Source organism: Scyliorhinus torazame, chromosome 4 (genome assembly GCF_047496885.1).
Source record: "Scyliorhinus torazame isolate Kashiwa2021f chromosome 4, sScyTor2.1, whole genome shotgun sequence".
Classification (NCBI taxonomy): Eukaryota; Metazoa; Chordata; class Chondrichthyes; order Carcharhiniformes; family Scyliorhinidae; genus Scyliorhinus; species Scyliorhinus torazame.
The window spans coordinates 165276350-165292983 of NC_092710.1; the positions used below are offsets into that span (position 1 = coordinate 165276350).

At 43.2% G+C, this 16634-nt stretch overlaps 1 protein-coding gene across 1 annotated transcript in view; it reads right to left on the bottom strand.

Annotated features, from left to right (window-relative positions):
- LOC140410575 (meprin A subunit alpha-like) overlaps nt 1-14548 on the bottom strand; it is a 42427-nt gene extending 27879 nt beyond the window's left edge. The window contains exons 1-9 of the mRNA XM_072498842.1: nt 14412-14548; nt 14303-14327; nt 14131-14184; nt 13913-13953; nt 13735-13810; nt 12645-12762; nt 9571-9746; nt 6176-6397; nt 5920-6066 (exon numbers count right to left, since the gene is read on the bottom strand). Of these exons, the coding sequence (XP_072354943.1) occupies nt 5920-6066; nt 6176-6397; nt 9571-9746; nt 12645-12762; nt 13735-13810; nt 13913-13953; nt 14131-14184; nt 14303-14327; nt 14412-14477 (925 nt within the window). The 5' untranslated portion in view covers nt 14478-14548. The remainder of the gene's footprint in view (nt 1-5919; nt 6067-6175; nt 6398-9570; nt 9747-12644; nt 12763-13734; nt 13811-13912; nt 13954-14130; nt 14185-14302; nt 14328-14411) is intronic.
- Nucleotides 14549-16634: the final 2086 nt, after the last annotated feature.

The following is a 16634-nucleotide window of genomic DNA, read 5'->3' on the forward strand; positions in this document are numbered from 1 at the left end:
GGGTACTGTGTAAAATAATAATTAAAATGTAAATCCAGTTCTTATTTATTTTCTCAAACTACAATACAATAATGCCTCAGTATTCACATTTTCATCTATAAATCCAAAGGTTTGGGGTTCAGATTCAACCCCAGGGTTGGGGTTTTGTGGCCAGTTTCGCCAGTAGGATCTTCCAGTCCCGCCAAAGTCAAATCCTGCCACAAATTCCCCCTCAAAGTGCCATAGACTTCGCCAATGGCGGGCCACATCTGCTGAGGGAAAACCCACTGTGAGGGGGGCGGAATCCAATCCAGGCCTTGAGCACAAAACATCGGCTCACATTTCAGTATTGAATATTGAACAAATGCTTTTTTTCAAAGGTGCTTTCTTTCAGATGGGCCGTTCAACTCAAGGCTCCATATGAATTTGTGAGTGTACCTAAAACATCCCAAGGTGTGATTCATAAAAGAGCAATGAAGTTCTCCTAGTATCATGACCATTAAATGGCCCTCAACAATCAAAGGCAACACCGAATTAGCTGCTTATTTGTCTTATTTCTGCTTTGCGACCTTGCTGTGCACGTATTGATTTCTGTATTTCTCTAAAACATAGCAGTTTACGAGTAATTCATCAATTGTTTAGCACTTCAGGATGTATTGGGAATATAAAGGAAACTCTATATATGCAATGTCTGGATTTTAACCACAATGGAGATCCTCTCTGTCATGGCAAAAATAGTGGCACTTCCAGGGAGCACATCTGGACCAAAGAAGAGGATGAGAAACCCCGGGATCATAGAATTTACAGTGCAGAAGGAGGCCATTCGGCCCATCGAGTCTGTACTGGCTCTTGGAAAGAGCACCCTCCCCAAGCCCATACCTCCACCCTGTCCCCATAACCCAGTAACCCCACCCAACACTAAGGGCAATTTTGGACACTAAAGGCAATTTAGCATGGCCAATCCACCTAACCTGCACATCTTTGGACTGTGTGAGGAAACTGGAACACCCGGAGGAAACCCACGCACACAAAGGGAGAACGTGCAGACTCCGCACAGACAGTGACCCAAGCCAGGAATCGAACCTGGGACCCGGAAGCTGTGAAGTAATTGTGCTAACCACTATGCTACCGTGCTGCCCGGGATGAACTGGAGAAATCCAGGCAAATGTAATGCTTGGGAATAGTGATCCATGCTGATCAAGGGAAGTTATATCTGAGAAAACAGAGCCTGATAATCTGCTCCTCCCTGCTTCTTGTAATTCCTTCCCCTCCTCCTCCTCCTTCACAAACTTTCCCTTCTCTGTGTCCTCTGTTCTATTTCATTTTTAAAAATGTATTTTATTCAAAACTTATTCGAACAGTTACAAACATGAACAACCCGGGGAACGTGCTCCCCATCTCACAGTTCGTACAGGTTTTTACCCACTTTCACCTCACACCCCCTCCCTCCTCCGCGACGGACAGCTCCTCAAACATGGCCACGATCAGCCCCTACGTTGCCTTGAAACCCTCCACTGAACCTCTCAGTTCATGTTTTCAAAATGGAGAAAGTCATATAAGTCTCCTAGTCAGGCCACCACCCCCGCCATTCCAATAAGATCCATCACCGGGCAACTGGAGAGGCGAAGCCCACTACATCGGCCTTCCACCCCTCCATCAGCTCCGGCTACTCCGACATCCCAAATATTGTCACCAATGGGTCCAGCCCAACCTCCTCCCCACTATCCATGTTAGTGCCATAAACACTCCTGCCCAAAATCTCTCCAACTTCTCACAACCCCAAAACATATGCGAGTGGTTTGCTAGTCCTCGGTCACACTTTTCCCACTTGCCTGCAAAGAACCCACGCTTTCTCGCCCGAGTCATATGCACCCTGTGTACCACCTTGAATTGTATCAGGCTCATCCTCAGAGACGAGGAGGCTGCGTTTACAATGCGTAGCGCCTCTCTCCACAGTCCCCAATTTATCTCCCCTCTCAGCTCCCCCTCCCATTTCTCCTTATTCTTCACCTCCTGCTCACCACCATGATATCCCAGCCATCCATATATATCTCTGACCCTGCCCTCTCCTTCCATGTCCAGAAGCAGCAACTGCTCCAGTAGGGCATATTTCAGCAGCTTGGGGAACTCGTGCAAAGACTCTTACCTGTAAATATCTAAACTCGCTTCCTCTCGGGAGCTCTACCCTCTCCTCCAGTTCCTCTATACTAGCAAATGTGTCTTCCAGGTACAAATCCATCATTCTCACGAGCCCCACTTCTCTCCACTTCCTGTACATACCGCCTGTCCTCCCCGGCTCAAATCTGCGTTTTTCGCACAACGGCGTTTACACCGACATCCCTTCTATCCTAAAATGCCTCCTCAGCTGGTTCCACGCCTTCACTGTGGACTGCACATCTGGGCTCTCCGTGCATCTCCTTGGCGCCAGTGGCAACGCAGCTGTCACCATAGCCCTCAGGCTGGACCCTAAGCAAGATTCTTCCTCCATCCTAACCCATTCTGCCCCCTCTTCCTCCAACCACCGCCTCACCTTCTCCATGTTCGCCGCCCAATAATAATACAGCAGGTGCAGAAACGCCAACCCCCCCTTCTGCCTCTGCCTCTGTAACAGGGCCCTCTTTACCCTTGGCACCTTCCCCGCCCACACAAACTCTGCAATAATCATATTCACAGTCCAGAAATAGGCCTTTGTTCCAAGAATCAGAAGGGTCTGGACTATGAATAGAAACCTTGGCAGGTTATTCATCTTCACCATTTGGACCATCCATGCCAGAGTCAGATGCAGCGTATCCTACCCCTTAAGATCCTCCCTAACCTCCTCCACCTGATTTGTTAAATTCAATTTATGCAATGTCTCCCACTCTCCCATTACCTGAATCAAACTGCTCGGCTAGTATTTCTAGGTTTTACCCAGAAGATTTTCAATGTTTTGCCTCATTTAATGAAATGAAAATCGCTTATTGTCGCAAGTAGGCTTCAAATGAAGTTACTGTGAAAAGCCCCTAGCCGCCACATTCCGGCGCCTGTTCGGGGAGGCTGGTATGGGAATTGAACCGTGCTGCTGGCCTGCCTTGGTCTGCTTTACTGGAACCCTGAACTAAAGTTTGAGAAATGGTGAAGTATTTTGATTTGGTTTGATTTGATTTATTATTATCACATGTATTAGCATACAGTGAAAAGTATACAGTGAAAAGTCCAGTGAAAAGTAAGTAATACAGGAGAAAGTACATCTAGCACTGGTTCTCCTAAAGATGAGGCTAAGCCATTAAGATTCTTAAATCCTCCGGTTTCCACCACTGAACGTAAAAGCCATAAGATAGCTGACAAATTTAATTACCCATGGGAATTTTTACACAATTCACTGGCCTCAGAAGTAAAGTTTCACTAGCAAATAGGGATTACCAACTGTGGTTTATGATGTCTTGACAAGTATACATGGAAGCCAAACATTCAACTAACAAGCAAATTCAGATGGTAGGACAGTCCTGTCTTATTATTATTGACTTCTGAAGCAGATACATAGGTTCCTATAGTTTGTGACATATCAAGCCTTTGACCGCTGGAGCTTCCAGTGAATGCTTTGATTCCACTGGTACAATTATGTCAGGAACACAGAGAAAAGAAGTAAACCCGCTTTATTGCACTGATTGATGTCACATTCTCCAACTGAGCCATCAATCTCCAACTATTCTGGCTTATCACCTAAACAAGTCAGTACTTTCCTGCTACCCAATCAAGCTTCCTCTAAATTCGCATAGACCTCTAGGTCAACCAGGAACTATTTGCAATCATGCAGTAAAAACAATTCACCTTAGACTTCCACGCTGTGTGGCACGACATACAAGACAGGCTTATATTCCCTCAAATGTAGAAGATTGAGGATTGTGAACAATGGGCATAACAGTATAATTAGAGCTAAGCCATTCAGGTATCATGCCAGAAAGCAAACATTCACACCATGAGTAACGTACATCTGGAACTCTCTATCCCATTAACTGCTGAAGCTGGTCCAACTAAAATTGTGAAAACTGGGATTGATATATTTTGTAGGTTTTCTGAGGGCCACAAAGAATCCAAATCGAGTTTGTAGAGTCAAACAGAAAGTAACTTTATTTACAACCATATATACATAGCAGCAGTAGTTCACCACTGCTTCCTTCTCTAGCCGGTACCACACTGGCCAGCTCTATTTATACAGCTGCAAATACTAGTGATTGCCCCCGTCCCCTTCATTGGGGGAGCTCATACTCCCCAAGAGTCCTGGAATAACTAATTGTCCCCAGCCAATAGAATTCGGGCAGGTTATAACTGTAGGCTAAAGTACTAAGAGTTGTGAAGAAAAAACAGGTAGCTGATGTTAAGATTCGGGTTAGCTATGATGTTATTGAATGGCAGGTTCGTGAGATTGAATGGTCTTTTCATCTTCGCATGAACCTAAGGCAGAGAAAGCTAGAAATGTTGTACTTGTACAACTTTCTCCCATTGGTGAAGATACCAAGACTGCCTAGTTCCATCTCTCACCCATCTCCAGCTCTGCTCCAGCTCATCTGCTAACTCTTTGTACAATAATAATAATCTTTATTGTCACAAGTGGACTTACATTAACATTGCAATGAAGTTACTGTGAAAAGCCCCTAGTCACTATATTCCGGAGCATGTTCGGGTATCATAGAATTTACAGTGCAGAAGGAGGCTATTTCGACCTTCGAGTCTGCACCGGCCCTTACAAAGAGCACCCTACTCAAGCCCACATCTCTATCCTATCCCCGTAACCCAGTAACCCACTTAACCTTTTTGGACACTAAGGGACAATTTAGGATGGCCAATCCACCTAACCCGCACATCTTTGGACTGTGGGAGGAAACCGGAACACCCAGAGGAAACCCATGTATACACAGGGAGAAAATGCAGACTCTGCACAGACAGTGACCATAACCTGGAATCTAACCTGGGTCCCTGGCGCTGTGAAGCAACAGTGCTAACCACTGTGCTACCGTGTCACCCTCTCAATTTGACTATTTTTTATAATAATAATCTTTATTGTCACAAGTAGGCATATATTAACACTGCAATTAAGTTACTGTGAAAAGCCCCTAGTCGCCACATTCCAGCGCCTGTTTGGGTACACAGAGGAATAATTCAGAATGTCCACCTAACATGCACATCTTTCGGAACATGTGGGAGGAAACCGGAGCACCCGGAGGAAACCCACGCAGGCACGGGGAGAACGTGCAGACTCTGCACAGTCAGTGACCCAAGCTGGATATCGAACCTGAGACCCTGAGGCTGTGAAGCAACAGTGCTAACCACTGTGCTACCATGCTGCCCATAATTCCAATGTCCTCCTAACTGCGTCGTCTCGATTTGACAGTTCCAATGCACTCCCGACTGGTCTCCCATTTCCTATCCTCCCTAAACCCGAGATCATACTAATCTTTGATGCTCATGTCCAATTTGCATCGAGTCTTGTTCATCTATTACTCCTCTTCTCGTTGACCTGCACAGATTTCCAGTTAAGCGATGCCTTAATTTTAATATTCTCGTTCTTATTTTCAAATCCTCCATATCCTTGCCCCTCTATTTCAATCATCTCTTCCAGATGTACAATCCTTTGCTATATCTGTATTCTTCCAATACAATCTCTTCCCTGATTTTAATGGCTTCGTCATTTGTGAGCCTGTCTTCAACTGCGTATTACCTCCCGAAACCTTTCCGTCTATCTACCTCTCTTTCCTCCTTTAAGACAGATCTTGGAAACTACCTCTTTTCTGCCCTAAATTCTCCTCAGCTTGGTATCAAATTATTTTTTCTCCTGTGAAATACCTCGTGATACTTTAGGATGTTAACAGCATTATATAAATACATGTTGCTGTTGTTGATATAATTGTCGACTGGCAGCAGCACTTGTAAGGAAATGGGGATTGGAGAATATGCACCCACCTCTGCATCTGCCATTTACAGTGTGATCCTCATTTCCAGGATTGCTCTTCACATGAACCCAATCAGCATCTTCATTTTCGCTCTGAATCATGCCACAAATATTAATGAACTCAAATGCACACTGGTCCAGCAGTGTGAGAGAGGAAGCTGAGAAAAATAGTTTTGTAAAAATGGATTTAGTTAACTGGTCTTTAGGTGCTGAACTCTCTGAAGAGTCCTCCTTTAATTAAATGTAAAGACTGAAAGTTGAACTTACTGCAGTTATACATGCGATTCAGCCTTAGCAAATCAATAGTACTGAAGTCCAAGCGCTGTCCAATTATGTCATCAAACGCTGGTATCTTTGCAGTGATAGTAGGAAAACTTTCATTTTTGTTGAAGGAGAATGGTGCATAATGCATCAGAGATTCATAATCATATGGAGTATTTAGATCAGTAATATAATTGTCATCATATACCACAAAGTTATGCTCCATACCTAAATAAAAGTGCAACAATTGACATTCATCTACAGTGAAGGATATTTTGACGTTCAAATTTATTGATTTAAATTTTAGATATACTCGATCCAATTACACATTTTTCTCAACGACATCTGATTTATTACATAAATAATTATCCATTCCCATCCATGTTCACAACTCATGGCTACTCCAGCTTCAGATGAATTGAGAATGTGCCTTCAATCAGTGCAATATCACTAATTCAATGACCATTGCTAGGCAAATATTTAGAACAAAATTGAAAGTTCTTTGCCGATCCACACAATCCAATATCTCATGAATGAAGTGTGGACTCTCACCTTTGAACCTGAAGGTGATAGTGTGCAAGTCCCAATGCAGGCCCTTGATTTTATAATTTAGTCTACAATTCCAGTTCAGAATTGAGTAGTTGCTGCATTGCTGAAGATGCTGCTATCTCTCAGATGAGACATTAAACACTTGGAATGGATGGAAAAATATTCCATTGCACCATTCAGAGAGCAGAGTAGCTTTCCCACCATTTCTCAGCCAATACCAGCAAAATAGATTAATTAGTTGTCCTTCATATTCCTTGTTTGGTATCTTGTTGGGTGCAAATTGACAGCCATGATTTGCAAAAAAATAACAGTGACTAACAGTGATTCATTGGCTGTAAAGTATTGTGAAGCATCCTGGCAATGTAAAATGGGGAATGTTCTTCTTTACAGATGTGAAAATGTCAACAATATGGTTTTTAAAAATTTAAAACACAAGCATGTTTCAGAAGTTATTTAGCTATTTCTTGCGTGCATCAGACAGTTAAAATGCTGATATTTCACAGTCAGTGGCAAAAAGGGGGCAGCACAGTAGCACAGTGGGTAGCACTGTTGCTTCACAGCACCAGAGTCCCAGGTTCGATTCCCGGCTTGGTTCACTGTCTGTGTGGAGACTGCACGTTCTCCCCGTGTCTGCGTGGGTTTCCCCCGGGTGCTCCAGTTTGCTCGCAAACGTCCCGAAAGACGTGCTGTTAGGTGAATTGGACATTCTGAATTCTCCGTCTGTGACCCGAACAGGTGCCGGAGTGTGGCGACTAGGGGCTTTTCATAGTAATTTCATTGCAGAGTTAATGTATGCCTACTTGTGACAATAAAGATTATAAAAATAAATTCTACTGACCTCAAAGAAAGCTGCCACCAAAGATCTAGAAATGTATTTGGTGCGGATTTCTGCTTTATCAGACATCGGGAAGGATCTCAAAGGGACCTTCGGATGACAGCAGCACTGGTATCATCAAGCAGGGTAAGCAGCCAATCAGTTCAAAGGATTCTCACAGACCGATTTTCCTTCACTTTAAATTCAATGTCCCCAAGAGGGAAATATATTATTAGAATGTACAGATGGGAATAGAAGCTGAAGTGGCACAAAAAATCTTAATTTTTAAATAAGTGGAAGTATAAAATTAGTTTTTCAGGGCCAGGAGTGCTTTTCAGCAATATCATGGCCGGGATTCTCCAATCCTGCGCTGGGTTGGAGAATCGGCGGGGGGGGGGGGGGGGGGGGCGGGGGGGGGGGGGAGTGAAAATCGCGCCACGCCGCTCCGACGCCGGGACACCGTTCCGCCGGCGACCGGAGAATTGGCACCAATCGTGCCCACGGGGTCGCCGACACGCCAGTCGGGGGCCTTAAAAGCGGCCCCCCGGCAATTCTCCACACCTCGACGGGCCGAGTGCCTGCTGAGTTCAGCCGAGTCCTGCCGGCGTGGGTTATATATGGTTCTACCCGGCGGGACCTCGGAATTCTGGCTGCGGGGGTCATCCTGGTGGGGAGGGGGGGGGAGTCTGACTCCGGGAGGGACCTCCACGGTGGCCAGGCCCTCGATTGAGGCCTACCGATCGGCGGGCGGTCTAATTCTGGAGGGGGCCTATGTTCCTCCGCGCCAGACCCCTGTAGGGCTCCACCATATTGCCCAGGGGCCGGCGCGGAGACGCCAACCCACGCGCATGCGTGGACCCGCGTCAGCCGTGGCGCACCAGATTTCGAGCGCCGGAGGAGCGGACAGCACTCCGGCACCATACTAGTCCCCTATGAAGGTGTGAATGCCTGGGCCTGGAGGCCCGTTGAAGCCGGAGCCGCTCGCGCCGCTTTTGACGCTGGCGTCAGAACTTGGCTGCGGGATCGGAGAATCCCGCCCCATGAGTTTAGCCATCTTCATTCAACAGGTTGCAACTTTTTCAGATGTTCTTACAGTGAGATTACATAAACATAAACATAAATAATCTTTATTGTCACAAGTCGACTTACATTAACACTTCAATGAAGTTACTGTGAAAAGGTCCTAGTCTCCACATTCCGGCGCCTGTTCGGAAACACAGAGCGAGAATTCAGAATTCTCAGCCGGTACGGGAATTGAGCCTTGCTGCTGGCCTTGGTCTGAATCACAAACCAGCTGTCTAGCCCACTGAACTATTATTAGCATAAAACAGTAAATTCTCATCAGACCAGTGATTCTAATTAATTGCAATATAGGGGAATGGGGTGTGGGGGTGTATATCAACTATGTAACTCGTGGGAAAGCAGGGAATCCCCAACAGCAACTTCTGAATTTCTGGAGTTTAGTAACATTTAGCAAGCAATTTCAATCATATCAGCTCAGAATTAGAAAGATTTTTTAAAATTCATTCCAGGGGTGTGGATAATACTGAATTATATGTCCCATCCTTAGTTTCCTTGAAAAGGTGACAGTAAAGCTATTTCAGAAGGTAGTTGAGAGTCCGTGTTCATTACCTAGATTCATTTTTGGTAAGACTGTGTATGGCCGACTTTTCCTTCGAGTCAACCAGATTAATATTTTGACAATCTAAAAACTTCACTGTTGTTGTTCACTGATACCTGGTTTTATTTTCAGATCTTTTTATTTAATTGACTTGCATTTCTCAAACTGCCATGGTGGAATTTGTCCTCAGTCCTTCAACCAGTCCCTGCTAATCAGCACTTTGGTCAACTTGCTTGGAGCTTTGTCCAGCAGCTTCAATGCGGTAGCTTGAGGCGACCAATTGCGTCATACTCAGGCTAAGGGAGGGTCAAGCAATTTTTAGGTTGTTGCATCTTTTAAAATGTTGGCATAAGCCATTGTGCAAGTACGTAATTTAGTTTGGAAATAAATGAAAATGATGACATTTTGAAATCATACCAGGAATAATTTCATCCCACCAGATGTTAACATAGTCATCCCGGTCGGTCCTCGATTGTTCATGATAGAATCCTAAAGCATGTAGGAGTTCATGCTCAACAATAGCTTTTGAGTCACATCGTTCGCCAATGGATACATTCTGGCCAGTATGACCGTCACCAACAAAAGACCAGCACCTGTTCAATGAAGATGACGTATCGTATTTATACATGAATAAAATAACAAAAACATCCGTTTACACGACAACTTTAACCTGAGTATGTTCTAAAGTACTTTATAGCCAATCAAATATTTCTGAATTGTGATAGCTATTGTAGAAGACTAAATTTTCCTTAAGTAATAGCATAACCTGGTCAGGTTTAGAAATGTATATTGAATGTTAGCATCGTACTCATATTTGCTAAAAATTGTCAATTAATTTTGATTATTTATTTACTTGTTTACATCTCTGTTCATATTTTTTTGTTCTGATTACAGTTGTCCTTCTTCACTCCACCTGTTCTTACTGGCAATTGTCATAGAGGTCTACAGCACAGAAAAGGCCTTCGGTCCATCACATCTGCGTCAGTCAAAACAGCCATCTAAGTATTCTTTTTTTTACATAAATTTAGAGTACCCAATTCATTTTTTTTCCAATTAAGGGGCAATTTAGCGGGGCCAATCCACCTATCCTGCACATCTTTGGGTTGTGGGGTGAAACCCACGCAAACATGGGGAGAATATGCAAACTCCACACGGACAGTGGCCCAGAACCGGGATCAAACCGTTCTGCCCCCATCTAAATATTCTAATCCCATTTTCCAGCACTTGGACCATAGCCTTGCATGCCTTGGAATAGCAACTGCACACCTAAATACTTCTTAAACGTTATGAGGTCGTCTGTCTCCACTACCCTTTCAGGCAGTGAATTCCAGACTCCCACCACACTCTGGGTGAAAAACGTTTTCCTCACATTCCCTCTAAACATCCTGCCCTTTAACTTAAATCTATGCCCCCAGTCATTGATCCCTCCACCAAGGGGAAAAGCTTCTTCCTGTCTACACTATCTATCTTCCTCATAATTTTGTACATCACAATCACGTCCCCCCTCAGTCTCCTCTGCTCCAAGGAAAACAACCCAGTCTATCCAATCTCTCTTCATAGCTAAAACTCTCCAGCCCAGTCAACATCCTGGTAATTCTCCTCTGCACACTTTTCAGTGCTATCACATCCTCCCATAATGTGGATTTCAGAACTGTACACAATACTCTAGTTGTTGTCTAACCAATGTTTTATCTGTACTTCTGTTTCATTCTCGTCTGAATTAAAGTTTCCTTCACCTTTTGGATCAAAACTCTCAACTTATATGATATAGACACTGCTTTCATTCCGCTGCTGGACAATGCCGCCTTCGCCTGTTCAGAGACCTGCTCGCAGCTCCGCCGTTAGGTCTTGGTATATTCGGATACCAACTTCCCACTTTTCATCTTGTCCCTGCTTTGCCCAGCTTGAAACCTTCTCCTTCACGTGGCAGCTGTGAAAGCACACTATAACCATCCTTGGTGGCTCATTAACTTTAGGCTTTGGCCTGAGTGACCGATGTGCCCTGTCCAACCCGTAGCAGGAGGGTTCTTCCCCCTCCCCATCAACTCAGCAAACATCTTTGAAAATTACTTGGTCAGCCTCGGGCCCTCCACACCCTTGGGCAGCCCCACGGTTCTCAAGTTTTGCTTCCTCGACCTGTTTTCCATGTCCTCCACCTTAGCTCTGAGCCCTTTTTTTGTATTAAATGTATTTCATTACAAACATGTATCAAAACAGATTAGAGTGAATAAACACTCCAAAAAGCATGCTTCCCAACAACTATACAGTCTGTACAGAGTTTTCTCCATTTTCATCTCCCCCTCCCCCCTCATCTCACCCACCTTGCGATGAACAGCTCCTCAAACACAGCCACAAACATCCCCCACCTTTGATCTGAGCCCTTTGTTGACCTCCGCCACCCTCCGCAGCTCCTCACCCATCACGGTTAACTGGTCGCTGTGCTGCAACAATGCCTCCTTCACCCCCTTTAACTTCTCTCCTCGCTCCCACACCTCGACCGACATCTTCATCACTGCCACCTTTACTGGGGCAGTTGCCTCCTCCACCCACATATTCAGTGATGCCATTATCTCCCTCCAAAGCACCTCAATATGCTTGGCAAACAGCTTTTCAAACTCCACTGGCATCACCTCGGTCAAAGTTTCCACCATGAGGGGAACGGCCCCACCCACTGACCCAGCCCCCGGCATCTTTTTCCCCGCAGACTCACAGCCACACTCGTGATGGACTTTCGCTCACCCCCTTCCAGCACCTTTCTTCTGGAGCTTCGACATTCCCCATCCTCCTTATGACATCCCACGCCAACTCATCCACAAACTACCCCTGAAACGGAGCATAAAAGTCCAACAAATGGAGATTCTAGCAGGTGCCACCTAACGTGTGACCTTCACCTACATGCTGCCACCGGACGTCACTGACCAAGAGTTAACAGGAGAGTCAGAGAAGGTGGTATAGAGGTAAATTTAAATATGTAGATTTTTAGGAAGTTTTAGAAGCTGGGTTGCACTGGAGCAAGGCAGAGGGGTTGAGAAGAGAATTTCAGACTGACTGGCTATAGTAGTGAAAGTTCGATCATCAAGAGGCAATCAAATACACAGTAGTTTAAACTCAGAAGGTTGCAAAGTCCAGTCAGAGAACATTGCAGAGGGAGGCTGGAATGCGGACATGTGGAAATTTGTAAATAATGTTATGGAGTTTAAAGCAAATGTGCTGGAGAATGGTGAGCAAAGGAGGCCAGTAAGAACAGATTTAATAGATTGCGGGGACTTAGTACAAAATATGATACACTTTTGTTCTGTCACATTATTTATACCTTTGCACAGTTATGAGAGGGGTGAAATAATGAATTACTCTGTCAATGCTTGTGCATGGTCTACAAAATTCCTATTGCAATAAAATAGCACACAGATCAATTTAGTCAGAGGACATCAAGTTTTTGTGCAAGATTTCTGCCTTTATATCTTAATACAGTTGTGTGATTTTGTACATACCCATCTAATTTTTGAAAACTTAAGAATGTTTCCTCTCCTTCGTATGGTTTGAAATCAATGCATGATTTCAAGCGATACTGTTCAAATGAATTCAAGATAACACCTTTGGCATTTAAATCTGAAAATCGAAGCATTAACAATTGAACTATTTGTTTGAATAAAGCTATAAAATAAACCACCATGGGTCTTGCTAGCCAATTAATGAAATTTTGGTTATTTTAAAAAGATTAAAGCCTGTGTAAATATGCACAGAGAAATATATCCTGATCAAAAATGACACCCAATAAACTCCACAGTATACACTGTAGGAGTTTGTGTTACAAATAGGCATATTGTAACAGGCTTGTTATTTTTTTAATTATTTGCAGCCAAGTTACTTCAACTGAATCAATAGTGGTTCTTATACCAATTCCTCAGGAAAACATGATCAGGAACTGGGAGCGTCCTAAATTATTACCTATTAGACTTAGATCTGTTCCCCAACGCATCTCACAACAACTTTCCACTGCTGTGCAGAGAATTATTCGATTGCTAATATTTTTGTGTTTAAATTGAAACATAGCAATATATAATCATATCAATGGAATCTAAAATAAAATGGTTGATTCTTATTTTAATTAACATGATTTTGCCATTGAATTCTAGTAGCATGATAAATAAATCACTAATATAACCAGTATATAAATAGATATTAATTTTAATAAGGACAGAGGGAGTGAACACCGACTAAAATAATGAACTCTGATTTATTTACAATACAATATATACACTTCCCGGTAGATCGCTACAGGGTCTCTTTTTGGTCGGTGCATCATTGGCCGACCTTTTATACAATGCTAAATTGAGTTCCCCTCAACGGAGGAGCTTGTATTCCGCGAGAACCAGGGTGGAGATAATCGTTCCAGGCCCGTACGTACTCTGCGGGATATTACAGGAATGATTGAATATTTAGAAGTGTATTATACCTCAGATGTAAGTAGTATCAAGGTAATTATGTCACAATTTCAACAGTCGATACACAAACCAGGATGTGAATTAATAGTGCTTGAATGTCTTCTGATTATTGACAAGTTTATATATAAAGAGTTACCAAGGGTGTCAGTCAGGATGTATGGAATAGGGAATTTCCATCTCGATGTTGGGTCTTTAAGAGCATTCCGTTCCCGCTGTAACAAACAAGGAAATTAATAATACATTTCACAGGTGGAAGAATGGTGTTAAAAATGGCTTTCTTTCTTATAAATCAACTTAATGTATGTCACACTTACAATTTCTGCAATGTCTCCTTGAAACAGAAACCTTTGGGATTCTAACAAAAGGGTAATGAGAAATGTACAGAAACATAAATTACTCTGCTTGCTGATCAAAGAGGTTACACGAAGTAGCAAGATAAATGTTGCAATGAGATAAAGATTTTTAACAGGATATATTTATTACGTTCGAAAGATGATGAAAATGTGTTTTTTGGCTTAAATTTTTGACCTACCTAAATTTATTTTTGGAATGTCATCACGAAAATCCCCAGGATCTGCATCATAAACTAGTTAAGAAAAAAAATCCAAGACAGTAATAGTTTAACTATTGCAATTGAAAAGTAGTGGAAGAGATTTAAAATGTAGAGCAGGAAAAAATAAAAAGCAAACAATCTGAACATATACCATTTCCTGAAGGGGTCTCTCTGATCTAGAAAAGGAAGGAAGACATTTGATGAAATGGTGAAAGAATAACAAATATATCTTTAATTTGCAAGTAATATGTATATCTTACCACCGAAGTGTTACAGTATGTGATCAATAATGTTAAGCAGAGGGAAAACAATCCAGAGATGTTCATGGTTGAAATAGTAGAACCAAATAGCTCAACTGTGCTGTGTTGTGCAGATGCATTTAAATTCAGTTTCCCAATTCCCTGGACTTTGTACAGCAAAATTATCTTTACAGCATTCTTGTGCCATGCCAATAAAATTTTCTGTGGTCTAAAAATGCAGTACTGGCAGTATGTTAAGAGGGCAAGAGTCAAACAATCATGCTTCTAATACTAAAACAGCCGTTTAGTGTTTTACTGTACTCTGCAAATGATCCTAGCTTTTTAGATGATGAAAATTATATGAAGGGCTAATTAATATGTTACCTGAAAAAGTGAACCACGCTTACAAATCTTTCTTCCTCCAATGAAGAGTGTAGGCATAAGTTTTGAATATCATCCAGAAAGTATTTCAGATCAGAAGTTAATTACGGGTTGTTATGTTTTGCGATTGGTAGCATTTTTGCCTTTGGGCCAATAGGGGGTGTCCTTGGAATTGCTTTCAAAGTCAAAACTCATAATTCAGGCTGATACCCCAGTGCAGTAGTGAGCATGTGTTCCATTCGCCAGGGCTTAGTTCTTTCTATCTGTTCTGGTGGACCTTGGAGATTGTCATGTGAGAGTATCTTTAAGCAATGGGTGTTTATAAATGGGTGTGTATATAAGTATCTGTAGTGAGAGTACTTTAAGAAATGGGTGTTTATTACTGCAGTGATGTCAGAGAGTGGGTGGAGCTGGGATTTCTGTCAGCTTTTTACTTTTGTTTTAGGCTCTTTGCTGCAGGGTGTGTTTCAGTTTCGTTTTCAGAGCTGGATAGCTGCAGTCACAGCCAGAAGGTGTATTAGAGTCTCTCTCTGTAATCTAAAGACTAAATCGATCCTGGTGATTTAAAACTAATAACAGTAGTGACTTTAATCCAATGTGCTTCTGGTAAAAGGTGTTTTAAGTCTTTGTCATGATATGCAGACATGCACATAGTGAAATACAGACAGGCAGCTAATGAACACAGAGAACAGGACATAACCAATCAGCAGGCAGAACACTTGGGGGTGGTTTCCCACTATAAAAGGCATGAGGCCTCTTTCCATGAGGGACATCTACAGAGTGAGTCAGGATGTATATATCACACAACACCTACAGCACGTCGCTAAGAGCTAGTCTGGTTCAGTCAGACAGAGTTATCACACTTAGGTTCGCAGAGAGTCGAACTCACAGAGAACTGAGCTAACTGTGTAACAGGTTCAATAAATCAAATTGAACTAATTTCAAGGTCTGGATCTATTTCAGTTATAACTGCATCCAGTTGCAGCCCGTGTTATCTCAGTGTGCTTAACACGACATGGTACCAGAAGACTGCTATCCCTAGGTGGTTTACCTCAATCTGTTCCGTGATGACCAGCAAATGTATCCTGGCACCATGGAGAAGATTCAGGCTCCTCAACAGCTGCGGACCTTCGGCAATCTCAGTGCCAACTGGCGGACTTTCAAGCAAAGGTTTCTGCTGTACATCGAAGCCTCAGACCTCGAGGGTGATACAAGAAAGATTGCGCTTCTCCTCTCAACTGTGGGAGATCAAGCCATCCAACTCTTCAACTCGTTTAACTTCACCCAAGGCCAGGACAAGACAAAGTTTCAGAGCATCCTGGACAAGTTTGATAGTCATTGTGAAGTGGACACCAATGAAATCTTCGAGCGCTATATATTCTAACAACGTCTACAAGGTAAAGATGATTCTTTCAACTCCTTCTTAACTAATCTCCGTCTACTAGCGCCGTCCTGCAACTTTGGTGATATTGCTGACTCCACGATCAGAGACCAAATCGTTTTTGGAGTTCACTCTGATCCTCTGAGAGAGCAGCTTTTAAAAATCAAGCATATGACCCTGTCAGTCGCGATTGAAACATGTACAGTGCATGAGCATGCCAAAACTCGGTATTCCTAATGCAAATCGACTGAAAATTAGAAACTTGCCTCCCACGAGGCAGAGAGTGTGCTGGCCATCGCCCGGATGCAGCGCCTCGGCATTGATGAAAGCGGACATTTTGCGCACTCTTGCCGGAGCCCCATGCATGTGCGATGCGAATGGGATAACAAAGTGGCCGATCACCATACAGCGCAGGTACGAATGTCTGCCGACCGCACTGTGCATGTACGACGACGCACGGTCAATATTGGGGAAGTTGAAGT